The sequence below is a fragment of the Strix uralensis genome, chromosome 11 (genome assembly GCF_047716275.1).
Source record: "Strix uralensis isolate ZFMK-TIS-50842 chromosome 11, bStrUra1, whole genome shotgun sequence".
Lineage (NCBI taxonomy): Eukaryota > Metazoa > Chordata > Aves > Strigiformes > Strigidae > Strix > Strix uralensis.
The window spans coordinates 2950495-2977964 of record NC_133982.1 but is presented as its reverse complement, the minus strand read 5'-3'; the positions used below and the strand labels follow the sequence as shown (position 1 = coordinate 2977964).

The window sequence follows — 27470 nt, the reverse complement described above, 5'->3', positions numbered from 1 at the left end:
GTCATCCAACAGAAGCGTGGGATTATTTTAACCATTCTTTTCTTTTTTTTTCTTTGGTGAAATCTAATACAGTGAGCCTTGCAAATCTGTTTTTAAACCTTCTGTCTGAAGACAACTCTATTTCCAGTGGTTTGCAAACAACCGACTGAGGCATCTTCGGGCAGTCTGGCTTCAGCCTGATGCCTCCTATAAATACAGCTGCTGTTGTGCTGCGTCCCGAGAGTCTGCAAAGGTCTTTGCAATAGCAACCTCCTCTCTTTAAACCAACCGTGAGAATAAGGATAACGCATCTCTGCCCTCTGTTCGTAGTAAAATAGGAGGAGAAGGCAAAAAATGGTAAATGTTAGAGTACTGTCTTGGATAAAGACAGTTATTGATATTTCTTTACCACTTTCTTTTTAAACCAACTATTCTGGATCGTTAAGGAAGCTTTAGTGATGATTCATGATACATGGGAATATGCTTTAGCAGATGATGGGAGAGTACAGGAAAGACAAACCCTAACCAGGTGGTAAAGCCCAGGCTCATAAATCCTGCTCTATCTGTATAGGCAAACTCTTGGATCTGGACTCATAATGATCTATTTATTAATCTAAAAAGTTTGCTATTGCATGAAACGTAACTTAAATACAGCCTGCCCTGTCACGTAACAAGAGTGGTTTTCTTCTCCCAATGTATCTCACAGGTTTATGGGGTGGAGGTTGGATGAGGGGCTGCAGCTGGTGGCTGCAGCTGCTGCCTGATGCGGTGCTTGCTCTGGGTGGCAGGAGGATGGAGTGTCCTTCACCAGGCTCCACACAAAGTGCAGACGTGTTTAGGCCTTCCAGACAGCATGGTTTCATTCCTTCCTCGGGCTGGTGACTCAGGCGAGATGTGCCCATAGCTCTTGGTCTCATTAGGCGCTATCAGAGCATCACACCTTGGCGGTTCTCTGTTCCCTGGCAGCTGCTCCATCCCCGTGGCCTCCTTGAGTGGCCTCCTCTGCAGAGCAGACAAGCCCAGAGCTGTCACGATGTCAGATAACACCCAGGTGCATCTGGGAGAGGAAAATAGCAATTTTGTATTGCAACTTGCCTTTTGTTTGGTTTTTTTTGGACATTGCACGAAAAAATTGCTGTGTATGAAGATGTTGTTTGGAAGTCACCAGTAACATAGCACTCATGATAGGAGTTTCCTCCAAGTTTCCAGATCTTTGACAGTTTGAGGGCCAAGAATACAAGTTTTTTATTTCTTGATGTATCCTATTCTCCAAATTTTGTCATCTTTGACCTCACCAATCTTCCCCCATCCCTGCTCAGGCTCATCCGATACTCAGCTTTTCAGTCACCCCCACCCCACCCACCTTTCCCTGTTTCAGCTGATACATTGCAAAGGTAGAGAAGTCGTCCCGTAGCTTTCCATCCCACAGCCATTGCTGTTTAAGTTCTTTTCAACCCCATTTTCTACCTTTTGCTTACTCACCGAACCTTAATTTCAAGGACATCCTTTTATTGTTTAAAAAAAAAAAAGATGAGTAACTGAGATTAAGACTGGAAAAAAGAATACATTATGTGAAAAGCAATCAAATGGCATGAGCTCAGGGGTTGAGCAAAGTCTGTTTTCTGGTGGGGTCCCTGGTGAGCTTGATGTCCCAGCTGCCAATCCTCGGCCTGCTCAGATAGAAAAACTTCATTTCATAAAGGTAACACATCCTATGAAATGTTTGCTGAGCCATCTAAAGCTCCGTGAATATTTGGGGACATCTGTACGTTTTACTGGTCCTGTGTAATAAGTAGAGAAATCTGACAGTCTGGACTAAATCATGAACATTATAACAATTTGTTCATTGCACTGGGAGTGAATTAATTAAAAAAAGCTTTGACTTGTCACAGGACGCAGTGATAGGTGTCTGTGAAATGGCTGCTATGCCTGCAATATTTTAAAGCATCTTGGCTATGCAGGGTTTCTCAGGCCATGCTGCTCTGTCTCCCAGCAGCCTTCCATGTCGTTTAGAGAAAGTAATATACGAAAATTTAAATAAATTTAAAATAAATTATGAAAAAGGGTCTTTCTCATACTGCTTGGAGCACTTTTTCTCTTCTTTCCAGTAAGGGTCTTTTCTGTATCTCATCACTCTGGTTAGGTGTAAATGCCTCTTCATTGCCTCTGAAGACAAAAGCCCAACCATCAGAAGTCAGTTGTTGGGGACTGGGAGGCTCGGTTCAAATTTCTGTTTTCATTGGAGATGGGAGAGCGGATGCCCTCTGAAAAATGCTGCCGTCAGCTGTGTGCCATATGACACGTGGAGAAATAACAAGCTGCACAAGTTATTGATTTATTATTTGGCAATACGCCATCGTATGTAACTCACATTTGGGAAAAAAAAAAAGAAGGATTGAAATAAAACACGGCTCTGGTCATCATCAGTTCCCCAAAGCATTGGCTTGGGTCCCTCCCCTCCTGGGGTGCTTCATGGCCAGGGCTGGGTCCAGAGAGGCTTCTTTTGCTACCCCCATGTTCCTGGATTTTTCCAGATAATGAATGTTCATAATATATAGATAAAATGTAATATTCTATGATACGTTATTTCATAGAATGTATCATAATACATTATAATATGTATATATACAGTAATATCATAGAATAGTTTAAGTTGGAAGGGACCTTAAAGAACCATCTAGTTCCAACCTCTCCTGCCATATATAATATATGAAACCCCAGAAGTAGTATTCTTAACTCTGTGTAACAGTACCCTAGGTAGACAAATTAGAAAACGTGCTTAAAATATCACCAGAAAATACTCTAGAAAGCTTTCCTGGTGAGATGTGTTCGTGTAAAAGATGCAGCAGTTTTCTATATCTTGTCTACGTTAAAATTAGGTATTTGAAAGAAACAGGTTTGGGTTGCTTTTTTTTTTGTTGTTTGATTTCCTGACCTTTAATTTAAGCCCAGTGCAGAGAAGTACTGTATCTGTGAAGCCCAGTGTTTGTGAAAATATCATCATTTTGGTTGACAGCGTATAAAACTCTTGAGATAAATGCACCGAGGTTGGGTTGGGTAATGTGTAATTTTAAGGTTCAAGCTCATATTTTGCCTACAAGAAAGAGAAAAAAGCAGAATTGATTTCAGAGATGGACAACAGAAAGTCCACGCTTGTTTTTTTTTTTTTTTAATAAAAAAATTAAAAGCAAACACAGTCGTGCTAGAGAAGAACTATTTGGGCAAAAATCTAGTGAGATGAACAGGCGGGTTCAACGTGGTCATCACCACTTTATACTGCACGTGGCTTTTGGTCAGCGGGTTCCACATAGTCCTTTCCTTAGTGAAGTGTGGGGTTGGAGGTGGTTTGTGCTGCAGATGATCTGAAGAGGGTTTGGTGTTGCTGTGTGTGTTGGAAACATAGCTGTTAGGGAGGAGGACTGCGACGGTCATGGTCCCTTCTGCTTGTCACCTACGTGGGACAATCTTGCAATAGTGACTTTGGAATGTGTGCTGCTTTAGAAATTAAGTCTCTTGCAGCAAGCAAAAGCAAAGGTTATATTGATAAAGAGATTATCTCAGTGCTGCCCCCATGTCTTGTCCTTTGTTGATGTTTTTTGTGAGCCAGACAAGCGAAGGGGAACGTCACCAGGTATCCCATACAGCATCCAAGCACATCCCAGGGCTCTGCTTGCAGCAGTGCTGTGTCCTCCCCAAACTGCCTCAATTCCTCCGCTCAAATCCCCTTTTCTATCCCTCATCCCACGCTCCTTCCTGGAGCTCTCCAAGTTGCAGATGCCTTGCTCCAGGTACTGTTATCCCTCTCCCAAGTCATCATCTCTTGGGCCCTTTTTTCCTCTTCTCTGAGATGGTTCCTTGACTTTTTCCAGTTAGATGATGTTTTCTACTGACTGTGGTTCCTACTCAAATATATTGGCTAAATATATGTGAGTATGGACTGTACCAGGGGACAGTCCTGTCCCCCTAAATCAGCTGGAGCCCTGCACCCTGGGGTCAGGTTTGTCCTGGGAACACTGAACCTGACCTTCCTCTGGCACCTGCTCCTGAGATGCAGTCCAATACATGTATATTTATTTATTTTCAAATTATATACACGTGCTAATATTATGTATGTTATGAAACCCCCTCAAAAAATAGAAATTAAAAAAGGATGCGATGAAGATGAAATAAACACCAATTTTTATTTATTAATGGCACAGCATAATTTTCTTCCCACACCCCAATGCACACTCTGCTTTGGAGAGCACTAGGTGTGCTCTAGGATGATCTAGGATGCTTCTATACTGGTCTCTTAGGGTCATAGTCCAGAACTACAGTCATGGGCAAATTCTTGCACATTCCCTATATCTTTGAGCTAAATTAGGTAATGACAGAGTGAAATCTTTGGTTATTTCAGGAAAAAAAGCACTAGCAATACTTGTGATCAACAGGTTTTCTTTAAAAATAGAGGACCTCAATGCACATTGGTGGATTTTCATAGGACAACATTATGCAGTGTGAGCTCCCTTCTTTTTAAGCAAGAAGATGAACGAGAAACCTCTGAAATTCTCTAAAATACTTCAACCCATCTGGAAGAACATCATATTGAGGCAGAACTGGATGGTCCATCCTGACCATGGCTCATTCACTTGTTACGTGCAAAATTCCTGGGCAGTTGTTTTGGCATGGTAACAATATTTTATAGGGGTAGCATAAGACAACTATATATATGTGTGTGTATATATATGAAACAGGGAGTACTATGAGCCCACTGTAAGTGTGAGAGAGGAATCTGGAGCAAGTGTATTTAGAGACACAAGTTTTAATTGGGACTGAAAGGTGAAGAAGACATTTAACCTGAACGACCAGTCTGGTGTTGACCATGACCACTGTGGAGGTCCCGTTCACATTTGCTAAGCCTGATACATCTTGCAAGGACTGCATCAATATATATATTTCTTTTCCTCTTTAATTTGCATAGCAAGAAATTAAAGAAATTAATCTGCCAGCAGATCACGCAGCATGTTTAGGCTCATGCTTCTCCTGGCTCTTGTAAGAGCAGGTTGGGAAGAAGGATGCTCCTGCAAAGGGAGCGAAGGAGTTCATGGTGTTTTGCCAGCTGAATCATGCAAAACCAATTTTCCCCATTTTGAGAGCAAAATATAATTTATGATGGAAACCTGCTGTTGCCACTGAAGCGTAGGGAGCTGATTTGAGCTCAGAGATGGATGCTGCAGAGCTGGCATAGCTCATATGGCCACGTGCATGAAACCTTGGGCTGAACCTGCTATTTTAGAACACTTTCTTTAATGCTGGACAATCCAAATTACAATAAATTAAAGTCTCAGACTGTGTACGTAAAGCAGATGGGAAGTTGTCAGTGGGAATCAAACCAGATCAGCCTCAAAACCAAATTGACTGAGGAGCTGCTGAAATGGTCATTTCAAAGGAGAAGACCATCTCAAGGAGCACCTTTGCTTCAAAGCCATCTGCCAATGCTCTGTAAGGGGTTTGCAGCTTAAAACAGGCCGGCAGAAGAAATACAGGGGAAGGCTGTTTATCAGAACCCCTGCATTGCCAGATGGTGTCATTAAAATAGAGCAGCTTATAAACCTGTTTATAGATTGTGTATTTATAGAGCATGTGGATACATATTTATATATACTGTGTCTGTGGCACATTATTTAAAAATATGTATTTTTTTATATATGACTACATGTATAAATTCCTTTTCTACTTAAATTGAGAACAAACATAAAAATCCTTGGTCATAAATTGAAAACATCGGCATCGTCAGCCTCGGCATCCTCTTCTGGAGGGATGTCAGGAACTCGAGGCATCCGCTTCGTCTGCAGCACATAAGCACCAGCACCAAACCAGACACTGGTCTCGTTCATTCAGGAGCTCTCTAATAATAAGGTTTTCCCATCTCAAGGATTTATCATATTAAGTTCCTTTTAATTATCAAATTATGGTGGGATGAAGCTGCTGGGACTGGCTCGCGATGCCTGCCTGCTGAACAAGCGGTTAATCCTCCGTGGGATGGATTCATTCCTGGGTGGAGAGATTCCCCCATGCCTCGCTGCCATTTCCAGCCTTGGAAAAGCTTTCCCAAGCTCCCCAAGATGGATTTTAGGATACAAATGTATACAAATGTATCCAGAAAGGAGCTTTTACCAAGTTTATCTCCTTTAGTTTATCATATAACAATGACTTATTTTAATGTAATGTTTAAAACATTAAATATTCTGTTCTTTCCTGGAAAATTTTCAATATAGTTTGCAAAATATGGCTTTGTTTCTAATTTTTGAACTGAGCTTTTCGAGGCATTTTTCATACCTTCTTGTCCATCAGCATCTTCTAGTTTGATGGCACCTTGTTACCAGGTAAGCAATCAAGACATAAACAATTTATACACTTGTTTAGTGGCTCCAAGCCTGTATTTGCAAAGGTTTATATTTTTTGTGGGTGTCATTGTAATATTTTTTAAGAATATTTTGAGATTATTTTAAACTGGCAAAGTCAGTTAGGAATGGAGAGAGACGTGGAAGGGAGTTTAATTACTAGTTTCTTACTTTGCAGACGCTGCCTGAAGCAGACAGTGTTAGAATCAAAAGGAGAGGAATTTCACACCCTTCTGTTTAGTCATGAATTTTTAGGCAAAATATATATATATTTAGACATCCAAAAGTATCTGCCTATCGATCGCATTGGAGCACATGGCTCTGGATTACTTGAGTTTTTATGATGGGAACGTGATGGGAAGTGTTCCCACATGGAGCTAAGGAATGGAAGAAAGGAATTTTTCAGTTGATTTCCCACTTTATTTTGGGAATTTTCATTGTGTAAACAAGGTTTTCCTATGCCTCAGCAATGAAAGGCTCGGGCAGATAAACTCCTGGGGCTTATTTAGCTCTGTCTGGTAAGAGGTGAATGAGCTGATTGGGTTTTCCTCTGCTCTTGTGATTTACTTGAGCATTTCTGAAACAGAACACAGAAAATGCTATACTTCCCTTGTACACAGTTCCATTCAAATAATTAATCATTTTGGTTTATGTTTTCTTTTTAATATGCTCTAATTTCCAAGCTGGACTTGATAAAACCTGAAACAGCACTGCATGCTGCGTTTTACTGCTCTTTTTCCCATCAGCCTTGCCTCATCCCCAGGAAAGAGGAGAGAGCATCATCCCTGTCTTTGGGTTTTAAATGTTATTTTTTGGGGATGCTTCTTAATTTTCACTGTGACTAATGGCAATATCCCTACAGTATGAGATGTCTGCCTCCTGGGCACTGAAATGCTGAGGTTTTCATGGCTCTTGGCTTGCAGGCTGTGTGGATGGATGCCCCACACCCTCCAGACCTCTTTAAACCATGGCAAATTTTTTACCTTTGATAGCCTGTCATAGGGCAACAAATTTCATATATCATGGAAAAACCCACACCTTTACATTGAGGCCGGATTTTTTTTCACTGCCTTTTGATTTGAATTTACTAATCCCTCAGTTTTGTGCTTTAAGACAGATGGGAAACATTATGGTTCTTATTTTGTATTTTTATCGCATCTCTCCTGTTTCATTTCTTCTTTGGTTTCCATGCTCCTCTCCTCCTAAATTTTTCAAGCTCCTGATCACTCCCTCCAACCACCTCTTAATTTTACAATATGATTTTGGGAGCAATAGCCCCCAGTGAGCACGATACTCTAGACGATGAGCTTAAAAATAAAATTTAACGCTTTCTCCTCTAATTATGCTTTTTAGCATTTGATTTTACTTACTGTCAGCCATGGCTGGATATGGAGTAGTTTATAATAGAGCATGTGTGGATGTGTAGAGATGTTTTCCAGCACCTCCAAGATGCTGCTGCGCTTGTGGGTATTTTCTCCCACTCAAGATACATAAACCTTTAATTCTGCTGCAGATTAGAGCATGTTTCTGTTTGGCTCAGCATTGAAATAAGGTCCTGATAACAGAATGGTCCAATGCTCCTGTAAAGATAATAGGACTTGTTTCTCTACACATTCAACTATAAAATTAGGGATGTTTTCTCTTCCTAGCAGTAGGGTTTTCATCAAGACTTGCATCCCTGTTGGGAAGGTTTTCCTGATGCTCAACATGCATATTTTAATCTTAAATTCATTATTCTGAGTGGTATAAGCAGTGTTTGTACTCTGGGGTCAGTTGTAGGCAGGCAGGGTTTCTCTTTAACAGTGCTTATCTCTTTACTGGAGTTCCTTTAATATTCATATATAAAAATGTTGGATATTCTGTCACATTCTGTTTATATGGTACCCAAATTTTACATGGTGATATGCCTCAGATAACGCTGTGTGACATTCAGTAAAGATTTATGCTCATATTCTGAGTATATATGCATTTCAAAGTCTGTATCTGCATTTTGTGTCTTTTTTTATGTTTGAACATCACAAGTTGTGTTTTATTCAGATTAGTCTGAGCATTTTAAGCTCTGGAAAGCATCCCTTTCAAACAAGAAAAACTCATACTATGGTGCATTTTTTTATGAGCCACCTCCCTGCTTAGCCACATCTTTCTAAATATCGAATGCAGTAATGAAGTACATATCCTACAAACAGACATTGAATGACTCGAGCGTGTCCAGAGAAGGGCAACGGAGCTGGTGCAGGGTCTGGAGCACAGGTCTGATGGGGAGCGGCTGAGGGAACTGGGGGGGTTTAGTGTGGAGAAGAGGAGGCTGAGGGGAGACCTCATGGCCCTCTCCAACTCCCTGAAAGGAGGGTGCAGAGAGGGGGGATGAGTCTCTTGAGCCAAGGAACCAGCTATAGGGCAAGAGGGAATGGCCTCAAGCTGCGCCAGGGCAGGGTCAGACTGGCTCTTAGGAAGGATTTCTTTGCAGAAGGGGCTGTTGGGCGTTGGAATGGGCTGCCCAGGGCAGGGGGGGAGTCCCCATCCCTGGAGGGGTTTAAGAGTCGGGTTGACCCAGCGCTGAGGGATCTGGTGGAGTTGGAAACTGTCAGTGCTGGGTTAACGGTTGGACTGGATGATCTTCAAGGTCCTTTCCAACCTAGATGATTCTGTGATTCTGTGATCTATATGGAGGTTTTTTCCTCCTAAAGAGAGGCAAGATGAAGTCACTAACCCCCTTCTCTCCTGAGCTTCAGCTGAGTCAGAGGCCAAATCCACATTATTCAATTTTGATGACCTGGCTGCTGCAGCGAGGGTGCCGATGCAGCTACGGCAACACAACCCTGTTCTGATTTGGGTGACAGCGTTTGGGAAGTGGGTGTGATCGTGCCATCAGAACAAGTCCCTTCGGTGACGTGCAGTGCCAGTGTTGACGTACTGCCAACGTCATCACGGTCAGGACAGCAGAATTGTTTCTAAATGCACAATTGGGAAGCATTAATCTACTCGTGGTGGCTATATAGGTCACCTGGAGAGCAATCAGTAGCATCTCACCCAATAATTAAATGAAAATATGAAGCTGCTGGCCTATAAAAATCCTGTCTTTTTTTGGTTCTTTGCTCAATTCCTTTTGCCAAGTTTGAGAGCTGAGTGCTCTCCTCTCTGGTGAACTTCCATTGCTTCACCTTCCAGCAGACCAGGTCTCAGCTATCCAGGGATGGGAGGAGTAAATTTGTGCATTTTTGTTGGGAGTAAGTATGCCAAAAATAGGACTCTCTGGACTTTACTGCACTAGAAACTTTTGCAGATACTGGTCATGTTAACAGTTTGGTTCTTGATGTAAAGATGGTCTTCTAGGAATAAGACACTTGAATGTTCCCCTAAACATAACTCAGTTTTAAGTCAAGGTATAAATTTAAGCTGATTTTAAAATAACCTCCAGTTTGAGGGGTTTTATGTTGGAACGGGCTGTAAGTATTTTGTATTGTCTTCATCTTGACTGTATGTTTGTTAAATGAAAACCTCATGTTGTTTAGATCTAACTCCTTAATATTCAAGTGCTCTGCAATGGCCCTGCATCCATCAAAGGATGGCAGAAACTTTATTGTTGTACTCAGAAGGGAAGGAATATTTTGGAGGTAGGTTTTAAGGATATCTCCCGAATTCTGTAGAAAGAAGATCATATAGAAATCATATACGACTCATACAGAAGATTAACAACTGAAACTTAATTGAGTAAGTTTAACTTATAAATATGGACAACAATGATTTTACCCTAAAACTTCTGCCTTTATGTGGTCAATTTGCACAGTGTTCTGCAGACCAGCAAACACCCAATTGTATCAGTCAGTCACAAAGCCATAGTTATTTCTTCTGGGCTGTGATTCTGAAGGCAATCAAACCAATAACAGGAAAAATGCTAGGGGAAAAAAAAAAAAAGGCGGGGGAGAATTTTTTTTCCATTTAAGTTTTGGAGCAATTGCTCTGGAATAGTTCCTGCATACCCACCTGTCTTGAAATGAGAGTGTATATTTAAATTATTGTAGAAAAAGCTATTAGTTGAGGACTTTAATTCCTCTTCGTATTTGGCCAGTACAGCAGGAGGTTGCACTGGGGATGGAAAGGAGACAGCAGTGTACAGACAGAGGTGGGAAACAATCCTGCAGCCTGGGATCGAGTGTTTCTGACCCACCCCAAAGGAAAAAGAAGAGCAAAGCAGGGAAAATTAGCCAAAACTGCAGCTGAAGAAACTGAGGCCTGGAGGTACATGATGACTGGCCTCAGGTCATTGCACCATCTGTGGCAGAGCTGAAAATGAGCCTAAAGAAGAAGAGACCTTGAACTCTGGTCTTTTATGGTCATTTACTGGAGTATATTTAAAAAAAAAAAAAAAAAAACAAAAAAAAACCCAACCAACAGTTGGCATCGCTGATTAGTTATTTCACAATGATATTTGGAGTAGTAGAAGTTTTTAGTGTGGTCAGAATAGTTTCATAGAAATGTTCACTGTGCAGCTGCCTAATATCCCATGTGGAGCTATGGATGTCTAGAGGGCTTCTAGAGCAGAGTGAAGGTGTGTGCCTGGTTTATATATATGCAGACTTAAAATTCTAGATAATGGGGTTGGAGGGGGGGGGGAACCATGTGAAGCACCTATACAAGTAGTTCAACAAAGAGTCATGATTATAAATACATAAGCCAAATAACATGCACCAGCCACCCATCAGCACTAAAATAAGGCTCTTCTTTTATCATCATGACAAGGTTTATTGCTCTCTGGGTGCTCAGGACCAGTCCTGAGTGGGCAAAGCTGGGACTAATGGACCCTGCATCCGATTAAACGGCTGGTTGATAAATGGTGCTGACTCCCATTACTGCTGCACACATCGACATCTCTCTCTTTTAAATCACTCAGGAGAAGCTCACGCTTGCTCAAGAAATATGCAGTCTTCTACAGATTGCCATATAGAAGCTTTTTTCCTGATTTGCACTAAAAATGCAATGAATCTTAGTCAAATATATGATTTTTAAATGCCTATAGTTTAGCAGGGACTTGTGAATGTTATTCTACATGCCTGCTGTGTCCTGGTTGCTCTGCAGGAACCTAAGAAAAAATTAAAAGAAAATATCAAATTTATAATGTGGAGTTTTTCCTAATTTTTAAGATTTTTTTTTTTTTCCAATGGGATATATTATGTTTTGAATCCAAAAGGCCTTAGGGCTGTTAAAAACTCCTTCTACACCTGCACACATATACATAGAGTATGTATCATTGGTGTAAAGGTCTATCATGTCTCAGACAATGAATTCAGGACTTTGTAGTTTTTTAGCAAAAATTTCCTTGTAAGTTGTCTCAAAGCACGTCAGGGTCTTTAATTCTGAAAATAATATATGTAGAGTTCATGTTCAGTTTGGATGAGGATACATTGGAGAGTCGGAAAAACGTATGTTTTTAAAAGTTTTTTGCGCGTATTAAAAATAAAAGCAGAAACAGCAATAAAAATTGATTGGATTGTTATAAAGGTGCAGCATATAAGTGCAATTTTGAGGATTTTTTTCCTTTTTTTCTTCAATTCTGCCATCAAAATATCTTATGATAGAGAAGTAAAACTGCAGCTCGGTTCAGTAAGTAAGTAAGAGTAAGGTGCACTCCCAATATTGCTGTTCCAGGAGCGAGTCACAAATCTTAAAAGCATATGATAAAAATTATGATTTTTAAACTCTACTTTCTTCCAGATGCCCTAAAATAATTTCTACAGACGACTTTTCAAAGTGATACAGTTGAAAATCTATCTCGGAGGAGATAACCTTTATAAAAGAGCAAGGGTTGGAGTTATTTTGGTGGAAAATAAATAGCTTTTCTTTCCTCAGCGTGAAATTGGGGACAGATCCTCACTTTTACTGTAAAGGGTCGTGACTCTGCAGGTGTTGGAGCAGTGATTTCTTCTAGCTGGTGGTATCTTTGTTAGCCCTCACAGCACCTGCCATTAATATTGTGAGATACAGAAGAGTCCAGTGAAGCAGGAAAGGGAGCTATACTGCTTTTTCTGTGTAATTAAATGAATATTTTGTACCACCATTTTATTCTGGCAACTAAATATCAAGTATTAGTTGATGCAAATACATTGTATAATGCTTTAACAGCAAGCCAGGAAAGGGAAAGCACGAAGCAACGATGCGTGATACACCGCACATCCTCAGTAGCCATGGTCTGCCACATAGCTAACCTACGCCTGGGCAAAAGTCTGGTGCACTTGAAATTGTGAAATATTGTGTGGTTCCCTGCGGTTTAGGTTGTTCAAGTGATTCTTTATCATTTTCTTTTGCATCAAAAAAAAAAATATTGGTGGCATATTAACAGAAGAGATGTTCATTTGGGTAAATGGTGCATCAGTTTCCACAAAACCCTTTGAATTTCACCATTGTTTTTTTTGCTTGCACCCAATATGGTTACAATATCTGGGGGTTTTTTAGGAGGAATATAGAGCAGAAGGAATCAGCTGGCACAACATCGACTACATAGACAACTCCAGCTGCATCAACCTGATCAGTAAGAAGCCGACGGGCCTGCTCCATCTGCTGGATGAGGAAAGCAAGTGAGTAGGAAACTGTTGGGTTTGCTAATTATATTTATTTTTCCACTTTAAAAGTGTTTATCCTTAAGTCTTACCTCTTGTGACTCTTCCCAGAAAGATGCTAATAGCTCGCTGAGCTGATTTGTCTTACGTCTCTAGTTTCGTTTCCGAGGTGGTAAGGCAAACAGTGGAGAATCAGCAAGCTGAGCAAAAAGCCTTAACTAATAATAATTAAAATTCTGTTTCAATAATTTCTTCTGTTAAAAGGAAGAGCAAAGGTTTCCTTTGCTTCTCTCCTCGTTTTCCTCCTGTCTCTTGTGGCGTAATGTGGGAAGATGCTTGAAGTTGAGCTGAGTGAAGGGAGAATCCAAGTGCATGAGTTAAAGCAGGTTGTGTGGGTGCTGTTATTGAGATGTAAGGTGGATTTATCAATTTACTTTTAATAATTAAGCCAGAGTGAGCTGAGGGCACTTGTACGTAGGGGCTGCTCTTCCACAGAGTTTCCTGGGCATCAGAGATGCAGCTCAGATTTGCGTCCTTGGTTATATCCATCTGGCATGTCTCAGGAGAAGTTATGAGTGTGTGGCTTCTGGGTCTGCCTTTGGGTGGAAACTCAGAAGGAAACGCAGCGTAAGGGATCTCCTATCAGACGCACGTGCCAGTTTTCTCCGTGGAAAGGGCAGGGAAAGGCCAGGCGGTTTTGCTGGCGTCGCCTCGGATCCGCACGGCTCTGGTCCAGGGCACGAGGTCTCCTCCCACCATTTGCTTGCAGGTTTCTCATCTGTTTCTTGTCTCGTTGACCAGACAGACAGCAGTGACGCTGTCTCAGTGATACTGTACCAGGCTAAAACAGCTTAAATTAGGTAAAATTGTGAAATATACCCCCAAGCTGCAGATTTACATGAAGTTTGAGGATGGAAGATTGGCTTGCTCTTACCAAGAGGCTCTGCTCAAGCGCTCTGTCCTTTTTCTTCCTCTCTTCTATGACAGGATCAATCAAGTAACTCCTGAAATTTAAATGAGATTTGTAGGCTAAACAGCTCAATATTTCCTAAATGTGTGAATACACCCTAGATATAGGAGCAGTCTAAGGCTCAACACCAATGACAGAAACTTGGGGTTTCAGATAAATGCAGCTACCCTGAAAAATTTCCATGCGATGGGCTTACAATGCAGTATACCACAATAAAATAAATGTATTTGTGCTTTTATGGCTGATTTCAGACCATTACTAAATCAGTTAAGAGTTCTTCAGACACCAGCTATACCTTGTATTTGTACATAACCACACGACAGCACACAAAACAGTGCTCCCTTAGTGTCTGCAGGCACAGAAGTGGAAGCTCAGAATATCTCTCTTTTTCCATTTGTGATCAAGAAAGAAGTTGAAAAGCTTTTTTCACTGGGTTTACAGCTATCATCTTTTTAATTCTTTCCACTCAGTTTTCCTCAAGCCACAAACCAGACGCTGCTGGACAAGTTTAAGCGTCAACACGAAGGGAACTCGTACATTGAATTTCCAGCAGTCATGGAACCGGCTTTCATCATCAAACACTACGCGGGCAAAGTGAAGTACGGAGTGAAGGTCTGTCACCCAGCTGTTCCCCAGCAGTTGTTTTCATTTAAATCATCTAGCTGTAATGGGGAAGGAGAGCCCCAAAGGCTCACAGAGTTGTTTTGGAGAGGACTTGGCTAGAGAAGAGACCCGAGGGTTAAGAGAGAAGTGTTTGGTGAAAAGCTTGGCTGAAAGGAGAAGGTGCTGGGGATTGTGTCTTCCTGTTCTCCTCCATGTTTCAAGCTCTGCATATTCTGCATTTTGGGGAAGAATTTAGGGATGCGCACTGAGGTTAATGCTACGTCCCACCAATGAGCTGGAATTGGGTGTTTGGGAGCCTTTCTGGGCTTGGTTTGTGTGGAAAACACAATGGTTTTTTTCATCATTAGCCATTTTTTAATACAAGTCACATGAGCATAGGTCTCAGCATCTCACTGTTGCAGGTACTTTTTAAAATCCTGTGGAAATTATTTCAAAGTTGACCCTATTTATATTCATACCAATTATTATCAGAAGCAATTCTGTCGGGCAGGTGAGCCTGTACAAGAAACAGCCTCGGGATTTATGACTGCAAATTTGTAATTGTGTTTCTGATGTAATAAATGCACATGACAAACTTCAGCATCAGCTTTGAGATGCTTCAGAGAGCAGTGCTTTGGGGTGAAACATTTATATTCTGGACATAAAGAGGTGTCTAATATGGGGGCAGAAAAAAAAAGGTAGAAGCAGGATTCAATAGCTGTGCTGTCCCAGGGATAGTCTGGCAGATCTTACCCAGCATATCTTGTAGATGTTGTTTATTTTCCTCTTTTCTCCCACTCCTTTTTCTCTTTCCCTAGGATTTCCGTGAGAAAAACACAGATCATATGCGCCCAGACATTGTAGCTCTCCTGCGAAGCAGCAAAAACGCCTTTATCTGCGGGATGATCGGGATCGACCCGGTGGCCGTCTTCCGCTGGGCAGTCCTGCGGGGGTTTTTCAGGGCGATGGTGGCTTTTAGGGAGGCTGGAAAACGATATGTGGAGAAGAAAACTGGTACGTGTGCCAATATCCTAATCCTAGCACTTGTTTTTCACCAACGATTTAAATCTAACATATTACTACAGTATTTTAAGTAGCCTGACTTATTAGGAGCTATTAATCTATTAAAAAGCTCATTTAAATAGTGTGTAGATTTTTGCTATGCAAAAGTTACATTTAAAGGTACATTTGGATTTTAATACATCGTAAGAAAAGATTTTCACTTTACTGCTGCTTTAACTTTTCCTTTTTGTAGGATGCATGCATAGGAAAACCTGAATGATTCAGAGACTTAAATATCATTCAGCCAATAAGGCAAATTATTTTTGCTAGGAATTCTTGATCTGGAAACAGAAAAAGGCAATAATTCTTCCCTATAATTTTTCAAGCTGTTCACCCTTTAAGCTGCAAGAGAGCGTGTCTCTTGTCTAGCAAAATTCATTGCTTCACAGTCATCCAGAACCACCTCATGCCGAACGGGGGGGCATTAAATTAAAGGAAGGTAATGGTGCATCATCATGCTGTGGCAGGCAATACCTAGCTGTGCTTTTAGACCATTTCTCTGCATAAAGCAATTTTGGAAAGACGGGTACAAGCCATTACTATTCATTTCTGGGCACAAGAGGGCTTGAAATTCATGATGAAATTAGAGTCTCAGCAGGGAAAATGTCATCTGAGTTAAAATTAAGCATGGAGCCGCACCATGAATTTTTTTTTTTAGTTGGAGAGATGTGCATCAAGGAGAGCCACAAAGCCTGGAACAAGTAATGTAGATATGGAAACTGTACAAGCGGAAAGAATAATCTTCTTGTTCGGGGTGAATAACATCATCCCAAGAAGAGCAGAAGGCAGAAATCAGCTTTCAGCTCTTGAGGCTCTTCCTCTCGAACCGCTTGGATGCAGTATAAGAGAAAAGATGTTTCTCCTGAACCTGGGTCTATCTGGCACATCAAGGCAGCGTTTATAGACAGCGTTGTTTCGTAACACTGAGAGGTAGATGTCAAAGACATTTCACACTGGGAGAAACATTACTTGAAAGAGTTGGCTTCCAAAGTCTGTATTTGCATTTTCCTAGCATCGCCTTTTCATCTTGCGTAAAAGCCAGGCTGAACTAAAGCAAGCTAGTCAAGGAGGTAATAAAAATACGTTCAGTCTTGGGAAGTACCAGCTAATTTCAAGCCCTGCTTCGCTTTCTGTGTCTCTAGCAATTGGTCGTGCCTGCCATGCTCATCTCCTCACTAGATAGTTTTCAGCTTTTCAGTCTTGAGTTTGTGGCAATAACTTGCTTCTCTCTCTCTCTCTCTCTCTCTCTCTCAGTATAAAATAAAGTCCAGGAGGTTTTCAGACAATTCTGAGACTCAGTTCTTGCATCGCCTTTTCTTTCCATACCAAAACTAACCAATACATGATAACAGCTGAATTTCTAAACCTCTTCTAGCACACGGTGCTGCTCTTTTATCTGGTATCCTTTAGCCTGCTTTCAAATGGCTTTGTACTTCATAACCTCTGTGTATTGAGTCAAAAACAAAAAACAAACAAAGAAGCAAAAACCCAAAACCCCTCAGAAAGCTGGCTAAAGTTTGTCTTAATCTTCCCAAAAATCCTCAGATCATTTATACCCTGAATTTCTATGTGCATCTTCAGCCTGAATTGGGAAAATGTAATGAGAAAGTCACCATTACACAGGCAGAACTAGTGGCAGGAGATTACCGAAACCTCATTCCCATATTGAGATACACCTTATCTGTCAGGAAAGCTTGCCCTACAAGTGATGGCAGAGCTGGGACCACTCACATTCAGCTGCCTCTGTCCTCTTTGGAGAGGTACCCATCACCTCCTAGCATGACTTCTGCCCAGGTAGCGTTTAGCAAGGTGATACCCGTAGCAGTGTTTTCACGCTTTTGTTGGTGAGACCTCGTGCCCATCTCCCATTCAGTTGTCCTTCTCCAAAATCCCATCCATCTTGCCAAAGCACCACAAAGCAGATGGCTGTAGAAGAGGTGGACCTGAGCAGAAGTCTTGGCCGGTGTCTGGACGGTGGGGTGAGCTGGTGCAGCATCCACTGCCAGATGCTGGTGGTCCCTCCTGCTCCCTGAAATAACGCAGGAAAGCCCTGAACTGATGCTTTGCATCAATGGCAGAAGGGATTTGTGGATTTTTAGAGAATCACTAAAATTACCCCATCTAAATAGACAGAAGCAGACAACCAAAGACAGCATGTGTTTTAAGTTTATTTTATTTTTATAGCAAACCTTGCTGGCTTTAATTAGCCTGATTTGAATGCCTCACCATTCACGGATGTGGAGCTTTTGATAAAATTATGGCAGATTAGCTGAGAATAACTTCACACACATATGTTCATCCAAGTGTGCACGCTTAATATTTGTATATAATTTTTAAAAAGGCGTGCTGCCCCATTCTGGGTTTCTGAGGTCCTGTCTGCCGCTGCTACCATCCACTGGGCAGTTGTAATTAGTGAGTAGGAAAAGATCTGAAGCATGCTTTTTTTTAATTTAAGGCTCTTCGCACTCTTTTGACTTAACCCCAAATGAATCTCTTGCTTTTACCTGTCTGAAGGCCTGTCCGAGTCAGGCTTGCAATACTCAACAGGGATTTTAATGAAAAATCTCCAGTCTCTGTATAAGCAGCTCTGCAAAATTTTGCTCCGCTTTCTTTTTGCATCATCCTTTTGGTTAACTTCTCCATGCCAGCAGTGCCAACCAGTGCTACAGATGCTTCTGTAAGGATAATCAGCATTTTTTCCTGCTGACTTTGGGGACTCTCCTTTTTTTGTGCTCCTAATATCCTTGTAGTGCAGCTTTTAGTGACTGTGCGATTGTCCTCATTAACCTGGAGGTGAAGAGTAGCAAAACAGTGTCGTTGTGAATTTTGTTGGGTAGCTTTCTCTTCACTGTAAGATATGTCTTACGGTGCTGCCAACCTTCCTGGGATGAAACACGCCAGGATCTGGCGAGCTGCAATTAGCTGAAGGGTGGACTTCAATAATTTGATTTTTTTTATTGTTTTTGAGTTTATCAGGGAGGATTGAGATGGTCCAAATGAACTACAAGTTTGAACTAGATTTGTTAGTGAACTTTGAATAAAGGAACATTATCAAGCTTTTTAGGAAAGATATTTGGGTGATTGACATTTTTTGCTGTATCATTGATATGAATTTACTACACAAAAAACCCGAATTCTTTGTTAGTGAAAACTTGACAGAAGAACTGGTGCTGTTCATATAAACCAGGCTCTTGAGACTCTCCACTTTCTCATCTTGGTTTTGCTGGACACAAACCTAAATCCTCTCTCTGACAAAGAGTTCATGGTCCCTCAATGAGCTCTGCATTTGCATTTGGCCAACAAGGGTTGCTCCTTAGATTAGTGCCCGTTCAGCTGACCTACGCAATAATGCCTTCTCCAAAACAATCCTGCTGACTTCTGCAGATTTATTCCTGAAGCTGGGCACCAAAAAACCAACACCACCTGCCCCCCATCCCCAAAAAGGATAAAAAAACCCTGAATCCTGTATTTGCCAAATAAAAGTGATAGCAGCCAAAATATTGGTCTTTGAGGTCTCACCTAGCAGCGTGAAGTGGTTTTAATGTGAGGAAGACACCCCTTGACAATGTTCCTCTGAAAAGTTCAGATCAGTCCTTTCTGATGATTTAATGCATTGGTATGAAATGCTTCTGTATGTGCTGACACAAGGTAAATCCTCGGTGACCTCGTCATGCCTCAACGGGAGCATGATGTATCCCTTGACTTGGCCACTTGATGATGGAGAGATGCTCCCTGTTTGCGCAGAGTGTCACCTCTCCTCCACCCTGTGGTCAGAGCTGGGCCATCAGAAGTCCTCTTGGCCACGCAACAATGGTTTCTTCCAGCTATTGACCTCAAACCCATCCTACCTAACTCCAGACTCTGTGTCCTCTGCCGTTGAGGAATACAGAACCCTTGTTTGAAACAAATAATTTCTATTTTTCCTTCTAATTGCCAATATCTGAGCAAAGTGTGGCATTGGGATGCAAGATGAGAATTCAAGGTGGCCACGTCTAGGAGCATCTGTGCAGGGAATTGCGGGTAACGCCCGGCAGAGGATTTTAAGAAGCAGTTAATAAAAGTAAAGATTTATCTAATCATCTGATTTTTGCCCAAATAATCTTTGAATTATTATAAAGTGATTATGCTCTGGCTAATAAGGATTGTAAGTGAGGTTGGGACACAGTCCAGCCCATCGCTCCTGTGCCACGTCACAGTGTCCGGAGGAAACCGAGGTTAAATTATGTCAAGCACGAAAAATGCGTGACCCTTGAGCTCTCGCGTCCTTCGGGCTTGTTCTTTACCCTCCCCTGATTTCTGCTTATATAATCTTTCTCTTCTCTCCATTTTTTTTGTTTTGTTTTTATTTTGCTTCCCAAGGGCATGATGATGCAGTGCCATGTGCGGTTTTGAAAAGTGTGGATAGTTTTAGCTTTCTCCATCACCCAGTTCATCAGAGGAGCTTAGAGATCCTGCAGAGATGCAAGGAGGAGAAGTACAGTAAGGCTCCACCACCTGCCCTTCCCTCTCATATGACACTCACATGACAAGAAATGGAAACCAGGTGCATTCAGGATAGAAAGGGTTAAAAAAAACCCCAAACAAACAAACCCAAAAAAAACACCAACCAAAAACCCAAACACTCAAGGAGCCTTCCAGGATCAAACCGGCTGCCCTATAGTAATTCTGATCCTATCGGGAAATTATTAGGCAGAGTTTGAAGAGCAAAATCAAATTCAAACCCACGTCTCTTGAGATATGGCATTATTTTGTTGGTGGTTCCACATTTTCTTGCTGACGTTAAGTTGGGATGCTGATGTTAGGAGTGTTTTTCATGTGCTTTATTGTTGTTATTACATAATTACATGTGTGATAATAAGTTCAAAGCAGCGCAGGTCCAGTCAGAATATTCCTAATATAAGGCTGATAGAGCTGGAATTTGGCTTTATTTGGATTTCATTGGGCTTCAAAAATAACTATAGCTTGTGAAAATGCTGCCTCTGAGGGCTTTTACTTAAAACTAAAGCATTTAGCAATGTTATTTTACAGAATGAGTTGAATAAAGATGCACTTGGTCTCCATTTCTTCCTCTTCACTCCTCTGTCACATAATAAACTCATCCTGCATGATAACACAGAAACTCTTGCCTGCAGTACTATATTTTATATATATATATAAAATATATATACATATTTGGTGCTCATATCTTTAGATATATCAATTTTCTGCCATTATTCTCTTCATGTTGCATGTTAAAGCTTACAGAAATAGAGCGCTGCTCCATGCAGCCTGCAAGGGCAAATCCTCAGCCCTAGTTGCTAACTTAAACATCATGGAACTTAGGCATAAATGCAAGCCGCACAGGTTTTATTGCAGAGCTGAGCACGGTAAGTACAGTAGTTGCACGTTAAATCTTCACAAATATGCTTTTACTGCTAGATACCTTATATCAGATTTCCATGCTTCATGCAGCATGTAGCATCGGGGGAGCGAAGGTGTTTTAATTCTTAATTTAGACTTTAATTCTTAATTTAGAGTACCTTGTGTTTTCCTACAAGTTCCCACTCTTGCGACAAGGAAATGTAAAGCAGTAAGGCAAACACAGCAATGGGTTTTCTCAAGAGGCGTTGTGCTAAGTGACCTTACTGATACTACTAAGAAACTATTGAAAAGAAAGGTGATTTTCAGTAAAGTAATTTTAATTGCAATTAATTAATTTAAATTAATTTTTAATTTCTACGGTAGGTCAGCAACGTGGGAAGTTTTGGGGGTTCAATTTGCAGTTGCTTAGGTGTGAAAAGGGAAATTCATAAAACTCAAAGCGACTCTTAGAAACAGAGCTTTAATTTAATGTGAAGCAGTAAAGTTGAGCTCAGTGTTGAGCTCAACATGTTAAAACCTCACTTCTTATAGACCAGTCCACACAGTTTGGTCTCTCTTAGGATAAAATCAACACATGGATCAGAGCGTAACATTGACATAGTTTGTGAATTGGCCGAGAGCACCCAACCTGACAAACGAGTTATTCACGTTCTTCGTTCAGAAATCATTTGCATCTTCCCATGAGGTGTGCTCCTGCAAGCTGCTTCCCCAGGCTTCAATTCTTTGGCAGGCTAATCCAGGGTTGGAGTGTGTAGAATTTTGGGGTCCTGAATTTAGTGGGCTTGTGGGCCCTGCAGGAGAGGATGCTTAGACTGAGGTTGGCCACAGGAACTCGGCTTTTCCCAGAAGTCAGATGAGGTTACATCCATGTCATCCTTGAGAGAGGGACCAAATAGATCATCTTCTTGTCTTGAATTGTGCGATTAGTTCCAGCTACACACAAAGAGAGAAAACTAATTGATTTGATTAATATATTGAGATTCCCTTTAGGTCACTTGGTATTCAGCTTGTGTAGCCAACTGATTGCCCTTCCCTTCCCATCTCGGCCACCTCGTTGGTGTCTTTGAGTCTATCAATCAATTTATGGTCTCTCACAAGAGCAAGGCACTGGGTTTAGACATCTCTCAGTTCAAGACCGAAGCTCTGCTGGTTGATGTTTGTGAGTAGGAAGTGGACTGGGATTATCCAAAGTTCTCAATGAGGGGAAATACCTGTTAGGCAGATCAGTCTGTCTTTCTGAAACACCACAGCTGAAGAAAAGGGAATGAGCTTAAAAAATCAGAATAATTTTATTCCTGAAATGTAAAATAGATCAGCCTGCATCTGAGCTGAGTGTAGGGAATGAGTGGTTTCCACTCATACCACTGTTCCTTGGCTTGCAGTCTATTAATATGTACAATTTAATACCCCATATTCACTAACAGAATTCTCAAAGCCACGTGCAACTCATCAGGTTAAATCTAAAACCTTTTTGCCTTTCATTTCTAAAAAACCTCGCTCTGTTTCCCAGAAAAGGGGCTACATCAATATGAAAACTTTTATTTGGATTTGGCACGTGTGGTTTTCTTCTTTTAAGAGTCAAGTGATGGCACAATGTAGAAAAGTCCTTTTTGGGGGAGTATGTCTTAAAGCAATCCTTTTTAACGCAGCTTGGGCACCATAGTGAAGGAAGACAGAGTTTGCTCCAAAAAGAAGGGCATGGACTAAAAAAAAATAATCTTTGAAGTACCAGTGAAAGCCCATTTTTCACTAATACTGCAGCTGGTCACCACTCAAAGCAAAATGAAATGCTTTAGGTTAGAGAAGCCTTATGCGTCTTAATGGGAAAGTATCCAGGCATATATGCTATATAAAAAATAGACACAGCTAGATATTAGGTGCTTTCTTAGTGTAAAACTAGCTACAAAAAATACTGATGCAGTATTTTAAGCAGATTCCTGATTATTGTCATTTCCCCCACCCCTTCCAATTGAGTTTCTGGGTTTAAACAAGCACCTTTTAGCACAGAAATGCCAGTCTTGAAAGAGGTGAAAGAACACTCCTGCGAGTGTTCTGTTTTGTTAAGCCAACAAAAAATGGCTTAAATGGCAACAAGGGAGATTAAAAAGAGAGTTTTGGATTCTAGGCATAGATAAGCACTTGGTTAGATTATCTGGCTTGCTTCTCGAAAATCTCCAGAGTTGGAGATTGCAAAACCTTCTCAACAGGAGTGATCTGGTCCTGCCTTGGAGCACAGGCAGGATCAAAGATGACCCGTGGCAACACATTCCTGAATTTTTCTTTTGCTCATATTTCTAGGATATTTGGACACTTACACCTTCAGATTTAATAACTTAAACAAGTGAACCATCAGCCTTTTCAGGCTTCTCCTGCCCAATGTTTCGAGACAAGCTGTTGTTATATCTCAAGAGGTAGAGGAGGACAGTAGATGTCCCATTAAAGGGGTGACACCTGCGGAGGTTTGTTGGGAGTTCATCTTCTCCTTAGAAATTTCAGGGTCTGAGGAATGGCAGGTCAGCAGGATGAGCTCAGACCTCTGCATATTTGCTTTGCGTTCATCTGCAGAATTAGAAGATCCTTATGATACATTTTAGCTCTGCAGCTGGGCTGTATTAAACAGGAAAATTATATATGTCAGGAGGAGTGAATATGCTATTGCTTCTTGCTATTCTGTTACAAACTATATTTTAGACCTCTTAGAGAGGGGGTTTTTTTCATTTTTTTTCCACTGCAGAAGTCTCAGGGTAAGAGAATACACATTTTCCCCATGTTCAAGTGAGCGCTGCAATGTTTCCTGTCTCACAGCAGCGATTTCGAGACAGTTAAAAAATTGCTCGGCTGTTTTCATGTCAAATTCAAGCTTATCAGGTCTTTAAATATCTGTAGTTTAGTGACTCAAAAAGTATTTTGTTGTCTACAAAAATTGCCTTCTGTCTTCCTGAATGCTTGGTTACAAAACATTTCTACGTTGGGGAAGATAACAGCTTGAAACATCTGGTTTTGTAACTATGCGTGATAACTTCCTTGGCTATTTATTAAATATAAATTGCTCTAAAACTACCCCTGTCAAAGCATATAGGTTCAATAGGCAATAAAGCCCTGTGCAGTATCTACTACTTGATATACATGACCCTCTCCATGTATCTGTAGGAAGGGAAGAAGTGTGCAAGGTATAAATGACCATTTTTCCAAACACCCTACTGATGTCTGGGTGTTTTGTCCATGCAACCAACTGAGTTGTCCCACGCACAGCAGAGAGTTTCGCCATATTTTGGACATGCAGGACATGGGTGGCTGGTCCCCTCCATCACAGCAACTTCTTCTTTCACTCCATTTGCTTACTAGCTGGGACAACGTGTCCCTACTACAACGTGCATGTGTGGGAGGGGAATTAGTAGGCTTGAGCAAACAGTGTTACTCATAAGGGTGATGACTTTGCAGCAGAGAGGTAGAACTTAGTAGACGATGGGTATGTCGGTATCCTTGGCACCCTTGTATGCCCAGCATGTGCCATGACATGTACATGCTCCTCCTCACTGTAGTCAATGCTAAGCTATGGCTGTGCTAATTGCCTTTTGGTGAAGAGCCAGGTAGAAACTTCTTTTTTCATGTGCTGCTTTAGGTATTACTCGGAAGAGCCCGCGGACACCACTCTCAGATCTCCAGGGAGTCAACACCATCAACGAGAGGACCCAGCGGTAAGTCTCTTGCTTTTACGTTGGCACAACAAGGAAATCTGGGATGGGAGAGCACTGTCTGTTGTTATAAATGACTGTATTACTGTTTCTCCCAGTTTGCTTATTAATTTTGTCTTCTCTTCATTCTTTCTCTGCTATGTGATCATATATAAATATCCTTACCTGACAGGCAGGCAGGGAAAACAACTTTCCTCCATCAAAAGACAGCAATTGTAGGTGGTGTGGTGTACAAGATGGTAAGAAGCTTGCAAAAAAATTAATGAATGTGCCAATATCAAGGAAATAAAAATTTACTGATGATTTTTGTGGAGGGGAAAAAGAAGGATGATGTGTTTGGGTGCAGAACTGCACGCAAGCAGTGTGATGGTGGCTCTAGGTGCCTCTGAGCGTGGAGAACCTGGGTAGTCATGGGCTTGAGTTGGTACCTTGTCAAATGTTTGCTTATTTTTAAGGGAAAAAGCATCTTAACTGGAAGTAAGTTCAATTTTTACAGTTTATATATACAGTTTTATTTTCTAATCCTTCCTTGAAGGTTCTGGCCATTCAAGCAACTGCTTAGTGAGACCTTTTTGCTTGAGAGTCAGGTCTACACTTTAAGATGCAGATCTGTGCCTCTTCTGCAAAAGTTTTCCAAATCCATTCCTGAATTAAGTTGCTTGTGAAGCAAAATGTCTTAATTTCAAAGGGATATCTGGGCACTGATCCTCCTCCTTTTCCGCAGTTACTCTTGTGCTATCTATCCCTCTGCAGACACCCGATTACCCAAATACCACCTCTAAAGGGGTACAGTGCCTCTCTGCTTCCCTCTGAGTAGATGTGTGTGTATGCTGGAGAAAGATATGATCAGAGCATCCTCAGGTCCTAAAATGATTGCCTAGAACTGCAGACATCCAGGTGTAACTTCGTGGCTGCTCTGAGTTTCACAAGAAGTCCAGAACAAATTGAGAGGAGTCTGAGACTGTCTCATGAAATGTGTCCATCAAACCCCTATAATGGTCCTTGCATCTCAGTGGGCTTCCCTTCCACACAAATTAAAATATCCTCCAGACACATTATTAAACCTCTTTTTTTTACTGGCTTTAATGCTAAATAACCAAGACAGAAATTAGATATACATTGTTCCTTTTTTTCAGGGGGAACAAAAGTGGCTTTTATTATCTGGCTTTGTTCACCATATGCCCCCTGATTGTCATCAAGACTAGAATATCCCTCTTGCCCCAAATTTCTTCTTTTTGAGAGCAGTGGTGGTACCCTGCTGAAGGAGAACTGAATATTCTCATATGACTACAAGTTGGCTTATTTTCACTGGTTGGAGAAGAGGTGATTTGCATAAAATTGTTGGATTGGATTCATAAATTTGTGCCACTTCTTGAGCCTGGGCAGAAATCCAGCTCGTGCAAACAGTCTCACCTTATCGTGGGAAGATGATGCAACCCTGCTTGTCCTCACATCAGTCTTTCCCACCCCTCCTTTTTCCTAATGCTATAGCTGCTATGTCTCTAATGCATTGGGTTACAATGATAGTAGGTACCTGGTTGAGGCAGAGAAGGTCGGTGTCTCCAGAGGTGACGTTCACTGTTTCTAGCATCTCTGGTTGCGCAGGTTTCCCTAAACGTGATGTAATGTGAAACTTTGTCCCTGTGGAGATATTCACATGTAGATAAGAGAAGTTCTGCAGTTTCTCTAACACACCTTCAAATCTGATGTTGGTGTGTGAAGGACATCTGTGAAGTGGGATGGGGCTTTTCTTGACCGTACAGGTCCAGCTTTGGAGGCACACTGGTGCAGCAGCTTAGGCTGCTGGCGTTTTTATGCAAAACATCTCAATTATCTCAGCAAGGGGCAGGGAAACTCCACCTGTCCCAGGCAACGAGGGGGCTATATTTGTTTACTGTGGAGTTCAGCCTGTGGTCAGGTCTATTTATTTGGTTTAACCTAAGCCAGCATAGCAGGCAAGTGCCCTTAAACAGCCAGGATCAAAGGTAGCAACTACTGTGTCTTCCTTCCATCATCCTCAGCAGTTGTATCCCAACAATAGGGTCAAGACAGATGGTTTATTCCTTTTACTGATATATTTGCAGAAAATGTACTTTCAAAGCTGTCCTAACTCCTATGTTCCTCCTGGTGCGGTGCCTCGGTAGCACGGTCCATGATCTTTGCTTCTCTTGGGCATCATCAGTGATGGGTCCCCAAATGTCATCTGTGCCCCTTCCTTCTGAGAGCACGAACTGGGTCTCTCATAAGATCTCTAAAATCCAGCCTGTGCTTTTGGACTAGGCAGGTGATTGTAATCTGAAGAGTCATGATTTTGATCTGAAGAGTTATATCACACTTGATAAATGTTGGTATTTCAGTTAAATTGCACTTGTTGAGCAAGAAGGGGTAAATACAAGGGTGAATGTAACATGTATAGAAGAGAGATTTACTTTAACAACTTTCCAGCAGATAGACTGGCAAGCAATTTACAGAGCTAAATTAAACAGGAATTTGCTTTCAAAGCCATCTCATGATCATGCGGTCTCTGATAAGTCTGCGTTGTACATCCAACTCACAGGATAGCCCGGGGCTTGCTTCTAAAAGCAAATTTGAGGCATGACATCACGCAGGAAGTCATTGCGGAGGGTTTAGCGAGCCAAGCGCTATCCTCTGATCTCAGAAGAGAGCGGACGGGTGGTTTGCACATGCTGGGGGCGGGGGAACCCAGCTTCAGCAGAACATCGGGAAGCCAGCGTGCCTTGGAAGTGCCTTCACCGGCCGTTGAGTAATGAAAGCCATGCCATTGCTAACCAAAACCACTTGGGCAGTCTGTTTTCCTGCTGGTTTATGTTCATTGATGAAACTGTTTTATGTACGGTGATGT

The 27470-nt window shown here is 41.5% G+C and overlaps 1 protein-coding gene across 9 annotated transcripts in view; it reads left to right on the top strand.

Moving 5' to 3' along the window:
• The window catches only part of MYO9A (myosin IXA), a 190100-nt gene that overhangs the window by 124563 nt on the left and 38067 nt on the right, over positions 1-27470 (top strand). For 8 of the 9 annotated variants that reach the window (XM_074880273.1, XM_074880276.1, XM_074880270.1 and 5 more), the window contains 5 exons: positions 12813-12934; positions 14357-14498; positions 15308-15503; positions 19911-20030; positions 24535-24610. In XM_074880273.1, coding sequence (XP_074736374.1) covers positions 12813-12934; positions 14357-14498; positions 15308-15503; positions 19911-20030; positions 24535-24610 — 656 coding nt within the window. The remainder of the gene's footprint in view (positions 1-12812; positions 12935-14356; positions 14499-15307; positions 15504-19910; positions 20031-24534; positions 24611-27470) is intronic. The other variant, XM_074880274.1, reaches the window with a different exon arrangement.